Source organism: Scyliorhinus canicula, chromosome 29, assembly GCF_902713615.1.
Source record: "Scyliorhinus canicula chromosome 29, sScyCan1.1, whole genome shotgun sequence".
In the NCBI taxonomy this organism is placed as follows: domain Eukaryota; kingdom Metazoa; phylum Chordata; class Chondrichthyes; order Carcharhiniformes; family Scyliorhinidae; genus Scyliorhinus; species Scyliorhinus canicula.
Window position 1 is genome coordinate 12874844 of NC_052174.1, and position 15990 is coordinate 12890833.

Sequence of the window (15990 nt, forward strand, 5' to 3'; positions counted from 1 at the left end):
GTGTACGTTTAAATTGCGGTCAGCGGTAGCTGTTATAATAAAACATCCATGATTATAAACTTGGAATGCACCAAATTCTACAATAACAGCAGAAGAAATGGCAACAGGAGGCCATTCAGCGTCCTGAGCCGCCATGAAGATGGTAGCAGATCTTCCACTGACCCGAGGGCCTTGAGGAGGCTGTGGCAGAGTGGCATTGTCACTGGACTAGTAAACCAGAGACCCATCCTCTGGGGACCTGGGTTCAAATCCCACCCCTGCAGATGGTGAATTTTGGAATTCTAATGATGACCATGTCGTTAAAACCCATCTGGCTGACTAATGTCCTTTAGGGAAGGAAATCGGCCGTCCTTCCCCGGTCTGGCCTACATGTGACTCCAGGACCCACAGCCAATGGGGTTGACTCTTAACTGCCCCCTCAAGGTCAATTAGGGAAGGGCAATAAATGCTGGCACACCCAGCGACGCTCATGTCCCATGAACGAGTAAGAACAGAAGCGCTCAGTGTCTAAAATCTATCCATCTCAGCCTTGAAAATACTCAATAACAACGTCCACAGGAATCTCTCCTGCTCCCTCCGCTAGACATTGGCGTGTTTGCAAGGATTTAGCAGATTTACACTCAACCTGTTTGGCCGTGGGTGCAGACGCACCATCCTTGGAGACCAAGTCCTGGGGCGGGACTCAAACCCGCAGCTTCGGGCTCAGAGGTAGGGGGCGCTAACTCACTGCGCCACGAAACCTCCATTCGGTCCAAAATGTCCGACTTCTTATTCTGAACTGTGACCCCTGGTCCTAGACTCTCCAATTGATTGGCGGGGTGGGGGGGGGACTTCAAGGATGGTCACAAGTTCCCTCCCCCGCCCCCGCCATAGGATTTTATACATGTTTATGTTTATCGCTTATTGTCACGAGTAGGCTTCAATGAAGTTACCGTGAAAAGCCCCTAGTCGCCACATTCCGGCGCCTGTTCGGGGAGGCTGGGACGGGATCCATCTGAGAGGGGAGATTAGGCATCGGTTGAACATCGCGATTGGAAAACGCCACTCCCGCTCGCGCATCCACCCCTTGGCACTGGACTCAGGGCGTCAGCTTTACGCCATAGATCACATCTAGACCACTGAGTTCAACACTGGCACCACATTTTGAGAAGGCTTGGCAGTGTGAAAAATGAAAATCGCTTATTGTCACAAGTAGGCTTCAAATGAAGTTACCGTGAAAAGCCCCTAGTCGCCACATTCCGGCGCCTGTTCGGGGAGGCTGACACGGGAATTGAACCGTGCTGCTAGCCTGCTTTCAAAGCCGTGTGCTAAACCAGCCCATGTAGACTTTTCAGCCTGAGTTCAATTATTAGACAAGGTTACACCGACTCGAATTGTAGTCTTTGGAATTTGAAAGAGTTGATTTGGTCAGAGCTCTCGAGATATTCTGGGAACTGGTCGGGTTGATAGAAGGGAACTATTTTCGGGCAACATCGAAGTTAGAGTCGAAATCAGGAGTGGAACTGCAGCTAGGGACCTCCGCTCCCCTGGGAGACCCCCATGAGCACTGTTCCATCTGGTCCCCATTTGTGGGGGGGTGGGGGGGGGCTTACTGCCTCCCGCTAATACGCAGATTTACTAAAAAGTGATCCCGCCCATTGTGGATGGGATTCACCTCGCTATGTTTCACGAGATTGCGTTGAATCTTGCGGGGCGTTGCGTGCCGGGTAGATCCAGGGAGCGGGGTCTCCCATATTTCAACGGCCACGCTGCACCGCAGCGAGCTGCTTTCCCAGGGCAGCGTGGTCATAGGATCGCGCCCAGAATGTGGTCCCAGGTCAGACATGATCTCAAGAACAAGCCCAAAGGGTCATATGGCCTCGTCCTGTTTCCTCTTCTCCAGTTCTCCGAATCAAGGCAGATCCCAACCACAGCTCCATAACCTCCACCATGGGTAGGGCAAGGAGGCAGGTCCCAAATCTACCCCCACTTGAACGGGCATTGAACCCCTCGCCATTGGCACCCATTTGATCCATCCAGCCAACCAGCTCCCCAAGAAGTCCTACACTCGGACATCCATGGTGTAGCCTGGAGCTATGGATGACAATGGCAAAGGCTCAACACAGCTGACCAGGAATCTCTCTCACTCTTACCGCGTGCCCGACGATTGAAAATAGTCTATTCCTCCTTCCAAAGTGCATAACCTCACACTTTTCCACATTGTATTTCATTTGCCACTTCATTGCCCACTCTCCGAGCCTGTCCAAGACCTTCTGCTGCCCCCTTGCTTCCTCAATACTACCTGTCCCTCGACAGACCTTTGTGTCATCCGCAAACTTAGCAACAGTGCCTTCAGAACCTTCTTCCAGATCATTAATGTATATTGTAAAACGTTGTGGACCCAGCACAGACCCCTGAGGCACACCACTAGTCACCGGCTGCCATCCTGAAAAAGACCCCTTTATCCCCCCACTCTCTGCCTTCTGCCAGTCAGCCAATCCTCTATCCATGCCAGGATCTTACCCTGAACACCATGGGCTCTTAACTTATTTCAGTCTCCTATGCAGCACCTTGTCAAAGGCCTTCTGGAAATCTAAATAAATCACGTCCACTGGTTCTCCTTTGTCTAACTTCCTTGTTACCTCCTCAAAGAACAGATTTGTCAGACACGACCTCCCTTTGACAAAGCCGTGCTGACTCAGCCCTATTTTACCATGCACTTCCAAGTACTTTGCGATCTCATCTTTAATAACAGACTCTAAAATCTTACCATTCTTTCTGTTTGAAGGTATCTACAAGCTTCAGAAAGGAGACATCATAGAAATGGTGATTCCTCGTAATTCTGCTAACATTGTCATGGATAGGGACTCAACGTTCATGGGACTGATGAAGGTTTGACTGAACATGAAGTTCTCCTGAACATCGTTCCTCGGGCGTCCGTCGTCTGTAGCTGAGAGTCCGCTGGCTCTTCTGAGGCCCCTTTCCAGGATCTTCCATCTCGATCTTCGAACCTAGAAATTCTCATTCAAACCACTTTCACGATCCATCTTCTGGCTTCTCCTCACCAAACCCTAACTCTGACTTCATCGTCTTTGTGTCAGGGGCGGCTCAGTTGCTCCCACTCTCACTCCACTGCAGACCAAATCAGATGGGAGTGCTGCACTATCTTTTCCTCCTCGCTAGATCACCCAATCACAAAGCCTGTTTTTACCCTCAGATACCCTTCATTACGAGAAACCACAATTGCCCACCTCCCTCTCCGCAATTCGTTCAAACCAAAATCCTTATTTCTGTAAAAAGGCCGGGTGATTTGTCGCCTGGTTTCGAATACAGCGACACTCGAAAGAATTAGTTTTAATCCCTCGATGCAAATCGTAGGATCAGAATCGGAGAACACGGGACGAATATTTCTCCAGTAAGCCTTTCCTCTGCTTTTTTTCTGATATTGTTCCTGCCGACTTTATATGAGCGTCGCTATTTTTGTGAGAGCTGGCACAGAGCGGCTGTATTTTTATGCAGCAGGTGTCGTAGGCGATAAAAATGTTGATGTTTACAATTAAATTGATATCTATATATTAAAAAAATGATAATTTGGCTGTTCTTTCTAGTTCGAGACTGTAGCCTCGTGATTTGGGTTGAATGTCCTGGGGTATTTGAGGACTCTGTCCCACTCTTCCTGCAGATGTTTTCCGACTCTTTGGCGCAGGGGGGGAGGGGGGGGGGCACAGTTGTTAGCACTGCTGCCTCACAGCGCCAGGGACCCGGGTTCAATTCCGGCCTTGGGTAACTGTGCGGAGTCTGCACGTCCTCCCCGTGGGTTTCCTCCGGGTGCTCCGGTTTCCTCCCACAGTCCAAAGGTGTGCAGGTTAGGGTGGATTGGGCCGTGACAAGCGGCCTCAGTGCCCAAAGGTTTGGCTGGGGTTGCTGGAGATTTCGTTAGCTGGCGGGTGTAGATGGTCAAGATGAACGTCCTGCCAAGGTGGACATCTAGAGATAGCTGGTGAGCACAAGGAAAGAGCCAATGGAGGGAGATAAAGCACGAATGGGAGGGAAAGCTGGGCATGGAGTTGAGATGGGGGGGGGGGGGGGGGGGGTAGAGTGGGGTTATACACTGGATCAATGCAACGTCGTCCTTTAGAAACATGTTTTATTCATTTATGAGATGTGGGCGTCGCTGGTTAATGCCCATTTAATGCCCATCCCTAGTTGCCCTTCAGAAGGTGGTGGGTGAGCTGTCATCTTGAACCCGCTGCAGTCCATGCGGAGTAGGTACACCCACTGTGCTGTTAGGGAGGGAGTTCTACGATTTTGACCCAGCGACAGTGAAGGAACGGCCGATATATTTCCCAGTCGGGGTGGGGAGTGACTGGGAGGGGAACCTCCAGGTGGTGGGGTTCCCAGGTATCTGCTGCCCTTGTCCTTCTAGATGGTAGTGGCCGTGGGTTTGGAAGGTGCTGCCTGAGGAGCCTTGGTGAGTTGCTGCGGTGCATCTTGTAGATGGTACACACGGCTGCCACTGTGCACGGTGGTGGATGGAGCGAATGTTTGTGGAAGGGGGAGCAATCAAGCGGGGCTGCTTTGTCCTGGATGGTGTTGAGCTTCTTGAGTGTTGTTGGAGCTGCGCACATCCAGGCAAGTGGAGAGTATTCCCTCACACTCCTGACTTGTGCCTTGTAGATGGTGGACAGGTTTTGGGGGGTCAGGAGGTGAGTTACTCTCCGCAGGATTCCCAGCCTCTGACCTGCCCTGGTAGCCACAGTATTAATGTGGCTGTGTCCAGTTCAGTTTCTGATCAATGGTAACCCCCAGGATGTTGATAGTGGGGGATTCAGCGATGGTAATGCCATTGAATGTCAAGGGGCGATGGTTAGATCCTCTTTTGTAGGAGATGGTCATTGCCTGGCACTTGTGTGGCGCGAATGTAACTTGCCACTTGTCAGCCGAAGCCGGGATATTGTCCAGGTCTTGCTGCGTTTGGACATGGACTGCTTCATTATCTGAGGAGTCACAAATGATGCTGATCATTGTGCCGTCATCTGCAAACATCCCCACTTCTGACCTTATGATGGAAGGCAGGTCATTGATGAAGCAGCTGAAGATGGTTGGTGCCGAGGACACTACCCTGGGGAATTCCTGCAGCATAATGTCCTGGAGCTGAGATGATTGACCTCCAACCACCACAACCATCTTCCTTTGTGCCGGGTATGACCCCACCCAGCGGAGAGTTTCCCCCCTGATTCCCATTGGCTTCAGTTTAGCCAGGGCTCCTTGATGCCAGACTCGGTCAAATGCTGCCTTGATGTCGAGGGCAGTCACTCTCACCTCCCCTCTGGCATTCAGCTCTTTTGTCCATGTTTGAACCAAAGCTGTAATGAGGTCAGGAGCTGAGTGACTCTGGTGGAACCCAAACTGAGTGTCCGTGAGCAGGTTATTGCTGAGTAAGTGCCGCTTGATAGCACTGTTGATGACTCCTTCCATCACTTTGCTGATGATGGAGAGCAGACGGATAGGGCGGTAATTGGCTGGGTTGGATTTGTCCTGTTTCTTGTGTACAGGAGACACCTGGGCAATTTTCCACATTGCTGGGTAGATGCCAGTATTGTAGCTGTACTGGAACATCTTGGCTAGGGGTGGGGAAAGTTCTGGAGCACAAGTCTTCAGTACTATTGCTGGGATATTGTCAGGGCCCAGAGCCTTTGCAGTATCCAGGGCCTTCATCCATTTCTTGATATCACGTGGAGTGAATCGTATTGGCTGAAGACTGACATCTGTGACGCTGGGGGACCTCCGGAGGAGACCGAGATGAAGCATCCACTCGGCACTTCTGGCTGAAGATTGTCGTGAATGCCTCAGCCTTGTCTTGTGCACAGATGTGCTGGGCTCCTCCATCATTGAGGATGGGGATATTTGTGGAGCCCCCTCCTCCAGTGAGTTGTCTAATAGTCCACCACCATTCTCGGCTGGATGTGGCAGGTCTGTAGAGCTTAGATCTGATGCGTTCATTGTGGAATTGTTAGCTCTGCCTATTATGCTGTTTGACACACAAGTAGTCCTGTGTTGTTCTGTGCCAGGATGAACTTGGTACAGTTCAAGGTGGTGCATAGGGCTCACATGATGTGGGCACGGAAGAGTCGGTTCTTTACAAAGGTAGAGGACACGTGCGAGTGATGTGGAGGTGGGGGGGGGGGGGGGGGGGGGGGGGCGGCAAATCATGTTGACATGTTTTGGTCATGTCCGCAATTGGTGGGGTCCTGGGGCTTGATATTCGAAACGTCGCTGAAGGTTGTGGGGGGTGGAGATGTGGCCGGGTCCTCCGGAGAAGTCACAGGGGAGAGGAGTGCCGATGTTGGGGCTTCTGCGATGCTGATCGCTCGGCAACGAATTCTACTGGACTGGAGGTCGGGGGAGCCACCGAGTGTGACGACGTGGCTGGGGATGTTGCAGAATTCCTTCAGCTGGAGATTAGGTTCGCTCTTCGGGGTGAGATGGAGGTTGTTCGTGATCCTATTTGAGGATCGTTCATTGCCAGCGGGTGGGGGGCTCGGGGAGGGGCGAAAAAGGGGAATAGGATGTTAAATTATGGGGATTGTTATGTTTCTGATGATTATGGCTTTATGTTCATGTATTGGCTTCAATAAAATTATTTTTTTTACAAAGAGTCTAGGCGGCTGACACCTTAGTCCCCAAGGAATGATAATTGCCACAGTGCCATCGACTGCTTTCCCCTTAGAGGGGGGAGAGCTGACTGGTGGTGATTTAACCTGCAGTTCACCACACCACCAGCAAGGGGCGAAGTTGAGTAACTTCAGCCGGTACGGGAATTGGCCCTGCTCCGCATCACAAACCAGCCGTCCAGCGAACTGAGCGAAAGCGACCCTGGCGAATTTCTGATAAATGGGTGTGTTTCGCGTCCTGTTCCAAGCCACACTTTTTAGGAATGATATGACGGTTCCGGAAAGAAGTGCGAGATTGTCCACCGGGCCGAGGGACTTTGGTGATGTTGGAGCATCAGAGGCCGTACTCCTTGGGGGATGGAGGGCAGTGAGGTGATTTGTTCAAGGCGTTCAAAATCACGAGGGGCCTGGACGGAGTAGAGAGGGAGGAAAGGAAGATCAGGAATGAGATGGAGGCAGATTCAATTGTGGCTTTCAAAAGAGAACTGGAATCGTTGTCTGTAAAGAAAATAATTTGTAGGGCTACTGGGAAAAGATGAGGGGGTGGGCGGGTGTTTAACCAGATGAGTTATGGTTGCGGAGAGCAGGGCCTGGTCAGACACATCAAGCCAAATGGCCTCCTCCTGTTCTCTGTAACCACCCTATGACAGAACATTAATCTTCGTCAGCATGGGTTAAGGTGGAAGCTCGAAGATCAAAAGATGACTAATTTGATTTAGGGCCCCTGGGGCCCTCTATTGGGAGTACTCACTACCAGTCACCACCAAGTCCCCCCCCCCCCCCCCCCCCCCCCCCCGCCATCGTGACCTCTTGGTCCCATTTGCTGGTTCTACGAGTTAGCCAGCCAATTAGTCGCCCTTCCTCTAGAACATAGAACAGTACAGCACAGAACAGGCCCTTCGGCCCTCAATGTTGTGCCGAGCAATGATCACCCTACTCAAACCCACGTATCCACCCTATACCCGTAACCCAACAACCCCCCCCCCCCTTAACCTTACTTTTTTTATTAGGACACTACGGGCAATTTATCATGTCCAATCCACCTAACCCGCACATCTTTGGACTGTGGGAGGAAACCGGAGCACCCGGAGGAAACCCACGCACACAGGGGGAGGACGTGCAGACTCCACACAGACAGTGACCCAGCCGGGAATCGAACCTGGGACCCTGGAGCTGTGAAGCATTTATGCTAACCACCATGCTACCCTGCTGCCCTTTGTGGTCCTTCAAAGGTGATCCTCAGTGATTGCACCGTCTGCATTGGTACAGTGCGACGTGAAATTAAGAGCTAGGCCGTATGTCTGGAAACACTTCAAAGGACAGTGGAAATCTAGACTACCCTGGAAAGCTGCTGAGGCTGTATGTGACGGTGGGTGAGAGGAGGGGGGGGGGGGGGGGGGGGAGACAGGGACATGGGAGTGAACTGAAAACCTCAAAAGATGAGATCATAGATTTTTGTACTGGAAGGTTACAGGAGCAAGGTAGATCGGCCATGATCAAATTAAGTGGCAGGTCACGCTCCACGGGATGAAACAGTGTCCTTTGCTGGCTTCACCAACTGGGCTGAAGTAAAAAGTGGATAAAAAGACAGAACTAGCCAAAATGTTAACTTTTTAATAAGAATTATTAATTGTAACAACTTAATTTTTAAAAAGGGATACAATTAGTCTTTAGCATCAACTGGGATTTATATACATTTCATTCGCTAGTGTCTTTTAAAAAAATCAAAAATATATTGTACCCTTATTGCTCTGGAGAGTGCTGTAAAATATATAATATACATCCATATTTACATATATTTTAACATATTTAATAGGCATTCCAATAATCCACCACAGGTTAAGATCCCGGACTTTGGTGACGTTGCAGATTTAACCGTTCTGTGAGGATGTTAACTGAAAGGAACGGACCTGGCCTTCGGTGTCTGCGGGCCAGCTGACTGTAGCAAGCCCACGTGTGACTTTCAAGAACATTCCTTTGCCAAAGGACGGACATCACCTGACAAAAGCAGTACGGCGTGTGGGGTGGGGAGGGTGCGCCGTTACACACCCATCTCCTTAACCTTTGCAAACTTGAGTTTAGGTGGGGTCTTCCGCTTGGTTTTCGAGGAATCGTCCGTGTTCCTGCTGATTTTGTACAATTCGATCGCGTACGCAGTCACAAACACCATCCAAAAAATGTGTGCAAGCAACCGCATGGTGAGCCCAAACCATTCCAGTGCTTGCACACTACTCGGAAGCCCACTATTCACAGGCATTAAGACACTCAGGAAGCAAATCTTTGAAATCTCATACAAGAATATCCAAGTGATATAGCCTGCCACGCCCCAGAATATCTCCTTCCAGATAAACAGGAACAAGAGAATAACTGCAATAATAGTCAGACAGGTAAAGATAATTGATCCAATGCAGAATGCATAAAGATTGGAATCTTCATTATCCCCAGACCCAAAAGTATCCAGAGGCGTCAAGTAACGAAAATGGCCAGCTTCGAAGATGAGTTGCATGATGGACACCATCAACATGAACAGACCGGCCACAATAGTTCCTTCTTTGGCGTTCAACCCACACACATCTCCGGAAAACAGTTTTTTCAATCTGGAGAACACGTTACGAATGTTCAGCATGTCGTTTCTTGGTGCTGTACATCCTTCTGAAAGTTGAGGAGCTCCTTTCGCTCAGCACATTGGAACGCGAGGCAGGACAAATAGTTCACTGCAACAGATTTGACAACAAAATAAATTGGTACAATCGGGAGTTCCTCTTAATAATAATAATTGCTTATTGTCACAAGTAGGCTTCGATGAAGTTACTGTGAAAAGCCCCTAGTCGCCATATTCCGGCACCTGTTCGGGGAGGCCGGTACGGGAATTGAACCCGAGCTGCTGGTCTTGTTCTGCATTACAAGCCAGCTGTTCAGCCCACCGTGCTAAACCAGCCCCATCCCGGGTTTCTCTAGACCCAAAACAATTCTAATCTGGTGCAAACTCTGCAACCACCCCCACACTTTTTAAACTGTTCCCCCTTCAACACCTTGCCATCAAAACTGACTCACTTCGCTTTAAATAGTTGTTTAATTTATTGGAAGTGCATAATAATAATCATAATCTTTATTGTCACAAGTAGGCTTACATTAACACTGCAATGGAGTTACTGTGAAAAGCCCCTAGTCGCCACACTCCGGCGCCTGTTCAGGTACACGGAGGGAGAATTCAGAATGTCCAATTCACCTAACAGCACGTCTTTCGGGACTTGTGGGAGGAAACTGGAGCACCCGGGGGTGGGGGGGGGGGGGGGGGGCATGCAGACTTCACACAGACAGTGACCCAAGCCGGGAAACGAACCCGGGACCCTGGCACTGTGAAGCAACAGTACTAACCACTGTGCTACCATGCTGCCGTTTTCCATCAAATGGAATATTCAAGCGGCGTGCCCGATGGGACCCTCCGTGCACAGTCATTTGGCCATTGGTGTAACCAGGAAGGAGTGAAAGAGCTGGGGCTTTTATTCTCTTCCAATGGTAGGAGCTAAAGCCAAATGGCATTGACGTGGTTAAGGAGAATCCGGATGAGTATGTGACGGAGATGGAAACAGAACGACATGTCGAGAGGATGAGGTTTGTGCGGAGGGTGAAGACCAGCACAGACTAATGGGCCGAATGGCCTGTCGAAATTCTCCTTGCGGCAAGCAGCCTCAAGCGGAGGGGAAGCAAAATACAGGAGAAACAAAACTTGATGTCAGCTTTCAGTAAAGGAATACATCACATAAAACACCTAGTGAACATAGCAGGCCTGCTCAAAACATACTCGTCTGGGGACGTACAAACTTAAGAAATAAGTCCAACCATGACGGTCCAGTATATCTACAAAAAGCGTCCGGTATCTCCCAAATTATGAATACTTCAGCTAGACCCAAAAGCATGTCACATATCCCTCAAAACTCAATATCCCCAATATAAATAACAACCCGCAGATCCCACATGTTTATCAGTGATCCGGAATCTTCAAAGCTAATATCCAAACATCTCAAAGCATCCAGTATCCTTCAAACTTGTAATGCTCCAGATCTGATTCTAATTACAAATAACCCAGATATTCTTGAAATTAATGCCAGTCAGAGGCTGGTTTAGCACAGTGGGTTAAATAGTTGGCTTGTAAAGCAGTCCCAGGCCGGCAGTGCGGGTTCAATTCCCGTACCAGCCTCCCCAAACAGGTGCCGGAATGTGGCGACTAGGGGCTTTTCACAGTTACTTCATTTGAAGCCTACTTGTGACAATAAGCGATTTTCATTTTCATTTCATTTTTCAGTCCAGACGTCGCAAAGAAAAACATAACGGTATTGTATCTATATAGGTCTACAAGATTATGAGGGGCATAGACAGAGTGGACAGTCAGAGGCTTTTCCCCAGGGTAGAGGGGTCAATTACTAGGGGGCATAGGTTTAAGGTGCGAGGGGCAAGGTTTAGAAGAGATGTACGAGGCAAGTTTTTTTACACAGAGGGTAGTGGGTGCCTGAAACTCGCTGCCAGAGGAGGTGGTGGAAGCAGGGACGATAGTGACATTTAAGGGGCATCTTGACAAATACATGAATAGGATGGGAATAGAGGGATACGGACCCAGGAAGTGTAGAAGATTTTAGTTTAGACGGGCAGTATGGTTGGCATGGGCTTGGAGGGCCGAAGGGCCTGTTCCTGTGCTGTACTTTTCTTTGTTCTTTATGTATTCCCCAAATAACAATGCTCCATGCATCTTCCAAATTACTAAGTACACATATCCTGAAAACGTCTCATCTCTCAAAAACTCCTGATATTTCTAAATACACCAGATAGTCCCCCAAAGAATCAAATCGTCCAGAGATCCCCCAAACTGTCCAGACTCCCTCAAACTTCTGAAGCTTTCCCCAAAGGTTAAATGGCCTAGAACTTGAATCGCACGTGGTGTGAATACATCGTCACCATGCCAACTGAGACTCCTGCAGGTAGAACTTAAGGTCTGTGATATCAGGAGGGCAGGTTGCAACCTAAAGGCAACCAGAAATCTTCGAGTGAAGGGGAGCTGGAGGGGGCAGGGGCAGAGGGGGTGCATTTTCTCTGCAACACTTCTTCTGGAAGTAACTGTGAAGGAAAAGGAGGGAGCAATTGCAGACAAGGTTTACAGATGCCTGCACAGCAACTCTTCAAGCCTCCTTCGATGGCACCTTCCAGCCTGGCCAGCGATGCACACATCCTGTGAAATAATAGATTTTAAAAAGACCTTTGGTGCAGGCAATGCAGAGGAGGGTCATCCTCTTCCTTAATAGGGAGGACGCAGTGGGGAATTGCCCACAATGTCATTGCCAGCTCCACTTCTCAAAAGACAATGCAGGTGGATGTTCATTGATTTGAGCTGTGAGGACGCTAGGGAGACATTTCCTCATCATGGCAGCTCCAAGCTTGATTAATTGCTCCACTCCCATCCCTGGATATCCTGCACTCTGCCACCTGTGCCCACTTTACCAATAAAGGGAGGGGGAGGCTCCATGAACATCCTCTTTCTCAATGATGGGAGGACCCAGCACATCAGTGCAAGAGGCACGGCTAAAGCATTTTGCAACGCATCTTCAGTCAGAAGTGGATGACCCATCTCGGCCTCCGCCTGCAAGGCCACCATCACAGAAACCAGGCTTTGCTTAATTCAACGTACTCCACTTGAGAGCAAGAAATGGCTGGGTGCACAGAATAAAGCAAAGGCTATGGGCCTTGAGAAAGTTTCAACTATAGTATTGAAGTCCCAGAACTCGCAAAGCCTCTGGCCTGGCTGTTTCAGTTTAGCTATAATACTGACATCTAGCCAACAATTGCCCAAGTGTTCACACAAAGCAGGATAAATTCAATTTGGCCAATTACCACCCCCTCAATCATCCATAAAGTGATGGAAGGTGCGGTCAAAACCCAATCATCTTGGCCCCAAGGCATTATTGCAGGAGTTCCTCAGGCCCAACTATCTTCAGCTGCTTCATCAATGACCTTCCCTCCGTCACAAGGTCAGAAGTGGGGATGTTCACTGATAATTCCACAATGTTCAGCACCATTCGCGACTCTTCCGATACCGAAGCAGTTCATGTCCAAGTGCAGCAATACTTAGACAACATTCAGGCTTGGGCTGATAAGGAGCAAATAGCATGTGTGCCGCACAAGTGCCAGCCAATGACTATCAAGTGACCATCTCCCAATGATTTTCAAATTGCTGAATTCCCCACTGTTATCACTGTCCAGAAACTCAGCTGGACCAGCCACATAAATATTGTGGCTTTAATAGGTCAGATGCTGGGAGCTCTGGTGGGTACCTGACCTCCTGGCTCCCCAAAGCCTGTCCACCACAAGGGACAAGTCAGGAATGCGATGGAATATTCTTTACTTGCCTCCAAAAACACTCAAGCTCAATATCATCCAGCACAAAGCACCCCTTCCACAAACATTTACTCTCACTACCACCGACGCACAGTGGCAAGTGTGTACCATCTACAGGATGTCCTGCGGCAACTCGTCAAGGATCCTTCAACAGCACCTTCCAACACTGTGGACATACCTATGGGACAAAGGCAGCAAATGCATGGGAGCACCATCACCTTGCAAGTGCCTCTCCAAGTCACCCACCACCTTCACCTGGGGGTATATCGCCGTTCCTGCACTGTCGCTGGATCAAAATCCTGGAACTCCCTCCGAGCAGCACGGTGGGTTTATTTCCACAACAGGAACTGCAGGGCCTGCTAGCACCTCCCCTAGGGAGATTCTACCCGGTCTCAGCTCATCTGTAAGTGCCCCACATCCACCTGAACGCAAACCGCCAATAACATAGAGCACCTGTCCCCAGGTTGTCATTGGTCCCATCTGTGTCCTAACCATAAATGGGTCCACCTCTATTCAAACCATATTGTTTCACCATTCCACCTCGATCTAAACCAGAATTGGTCCATCGGACCCCAGTCTACCTGTACCTGAGGCACCTTTGGGCCACCTGTACCTGAGGCACCTTTGGTCCAACTGTCTCCAGTCCACCTGTACCTGGGCTACCTGTCTCCAGTCCACCTGTACCTGGGCTACCTGTCTCCAGTCCACCTGTACGAGGCCATCATTGGTCCACCTGTTTCCAGTCCACCTGTACCAAGCCACCATTGGGTCACCTGTCTCCAGTCCACCTGTACCTGGGCCATCACTGGTTCACCTGTCCCCCTGTACCTGGGCCACCATTGGTCCACCTGTCCCCAGGCCACCTGTACCTGGGCCACCATTGGTCCACCTGTCCCCAGTCCACCTGTACCTGGGCCACTATTGGTCCACCTGTCCCAAGGCCACCATTGGTCCACCTGTACCTGGGCCACCATTGGTCAACCTGTACCCGGGCCACATGTCCCTGGGCCACCATTGGCCCACCTGTACTTGGGTCACCATTGGTCCACCTGTACCCGGGCCACCATTGGTCCACCTGTACCTGGGCCACCATTGGCCCACCTGTCCCCAGTCCACCTGTACCTGGGCCCCCATTGGCCCACCTATCCCCAGTCCACCTGTATAAATGTTCTGGGCCTACCAATTGCCGCCAGCCGCCGGAGCCGCCCTTACGTTTGAGGGCCTTCCGCCTTTCGCAGCCGTGTCCGCGGCCCAAAGACATCGCGTACCCCTCCATCGGCCCGGTTACCATGGCAGCGGCCCCGGCACTGTGACGTGTTTTGAATTTCCCGCGCCGTCGCCCAACCGCTCCCCGCCCCGGCCCACGTGATCTTCCCGCGCACCCAACCGCCCGCCCCGCCGCGCCTGCGCGGCGAGGGGAGACACACCTCGGACCGCGGCGCGCCTGCGCGGCCAGGGAGACACACCTTGGGCCGCGGCGCGCCTGCGCGGGGAGGGGGGAAACACCCGGGCCGCGGCGCGCCTGCGCGGGGATGGGGAGCCCGGCCGTGACGCGCCTGCGCGACGAGGGCGACCCCGTCGCGTCTGCACCTGCGCAGGAGGGAGTTGCCCACAAAATGGCGCTGGTGGTCTCGCCATGTGTTCAGTGTTGTCCCAACAGAAGGTCTTGGCCCTTCCCTCTCACTCTGTATCCAAATTTACACCATGTTGGTTTGATGTTTTGTTTCAGTGGTCCTTTTATTTTTACTAAATTCATTTTTGGGGTGCGGCTAAAGGCATTATTTGCTGCTCACCCCCTTAATTGCCCCTTGAGAAGGTGGTGGGCGAGCCGCTCAGGTCCGCGTGGTGTGGGCACACCCACCGTACCGTCGGAGAGGGAGCTCCAGGATCTGGGCCCAGGGGTGGTATACCCTCCATAAATACTGTACCCCCCCCCCCCTTCCTAAATAAGGAGGTGTGTTGTCGGGGCGCCTTTTGGTTCTGACCGTGAGCCTGCTCTGTCATTCCATAAGACATGAGAGCAGAATTAAGCCACTCGGCCCATCGCGTCTGCTCCGCCGTTCGATCATGGCTGATATGTTTCTCATCCCCATTCAGCCATGATCTCATTGAATGGCGGAGCAGGCTCAAAGGGCCAGGTGGCCTACTCCTGCTCCTAGTCCTTATGTTCTCCTTCCTTCTCCCCGTAACCCCTGATCCCCTTATTGATCAAGAACCTAGCTATAAGGGCAGCATGGTGGCGCAGAGGTTAGCACTGCTGCCTCACGGCGCCGAGCACCCAGGTTCGATCCCACCCCTGGTCACTATCCGTGTGGAGTTTGCACATTCTCCCCGTGTTTGCGTGGGTTTCGACCCCACAACCCAAAGATGGTGCATTGGCCATGCTAAATTGCTCCTTAATTGGAAAAAATGAATTAGGTACTCTAAATTTATTTTTAAAAAGGAACCAAGCTATCTCTGTCTTAAAGACACTCAGTGACATTCAATAAAGATCATAGCTGACCTGATTGTGGTCTTGCCTCTATTTTCCTGGCTGCCCATTATCCTTGACCCCCCCCCCCCACCTTAGATGCAGCGATGAATACTTTTAAAATTCATTCATGAGATGTGGTCGCTGGCTGGGCCGGCATTTATTTGTACACTGAAGAAGAGGTGGAAAGTCTCATGTCGATGTGCCCCCCTCCATAAAAAAATTCTGTCGACCATCCCCTTACTCCGCAGCCGATGTAAGTGCTGAGCTTGCAATAGTGGTCATTTGCAGCGCCTATTCAGGCGCAGCAAGCTCCCGCGACCAGTCATGTGGTAATAACCAGATGTCCTCCTTGAGCCATCAGGCTGGTTTGAGACCTCTGCTCTTCAGACTGTGACTTCTCGTTCATCACAATCCCACCCGTTCTCTGCTCCATCTGTAGAAGCTTCGGACTTGCTCTGGGTCTCATGGTGTAGAAAA

General features: G+C 50.8%; 2 protein-coding genes across 4 annotated transcripts in view; one reads left to right on the forward strand and one right to left on the reverse strand.

The window, feature by feature from the left end:
* Nucleotides 1-3586, forward strand: part of tnfsf12 (TNF superfamily member 12) — a 79757-nt gene extending 76171 nt beyond the window's left edge. Inside the window, exon 6 of the mRNA XM_038786902.1 lies at nucleotides 2768-3586. Within this exon, the coding sequence (XP_038642830.1) occupies nucleotides 2768-2877 (110 nt within the window). The 3' untranslated portion in view covers nucleotides 2878-3586. The remainder of the gene's footprint in view (nucleotides 1-2767) is intronic.
* A 4661-nt stretch (nucleotides 3587-8247) lies between these two features.
* On the reverse strand, nucleotides 8248-14399 carry LOC119958483 (transmembrane protein 217-like). 3 transcript variants are annotated; one of them, XM_038787040.1, is made up of 2 exons: nucleotides 14253-14399; nucleotides 8248-9367 (listed from the first exon to the last, which is right to left on the reverse strand). In XM_038787040.1, exon 2 carries the CDS (start codon nucleotides 9277-9279, stop codon nucleotides 8695-8697), a length of 585 nt encoding a protein of 194 aa, XP_038642968.1. In that variant the 5' UTR covers nucleotides 9280-9367; nucleotides 14253-14399; the 3' UTR covers nucleotides 8248-8694. The 3 variants fall into 3 exon arrangements, with proteins under 3 accessions (XP_038642968.1, XP_038642967.1, XP_038642969.1); XM_038787039.1 differs by having other exon boundaries at nucleotides 14221-14397; XM_038787041.1 differs by lacking the exon at nucleotides 14253-14399 and adding an exon at nucleotides 13654-13676.
* Nucleotides 14400-15990: the final 1591 nt, after the last annotated feature.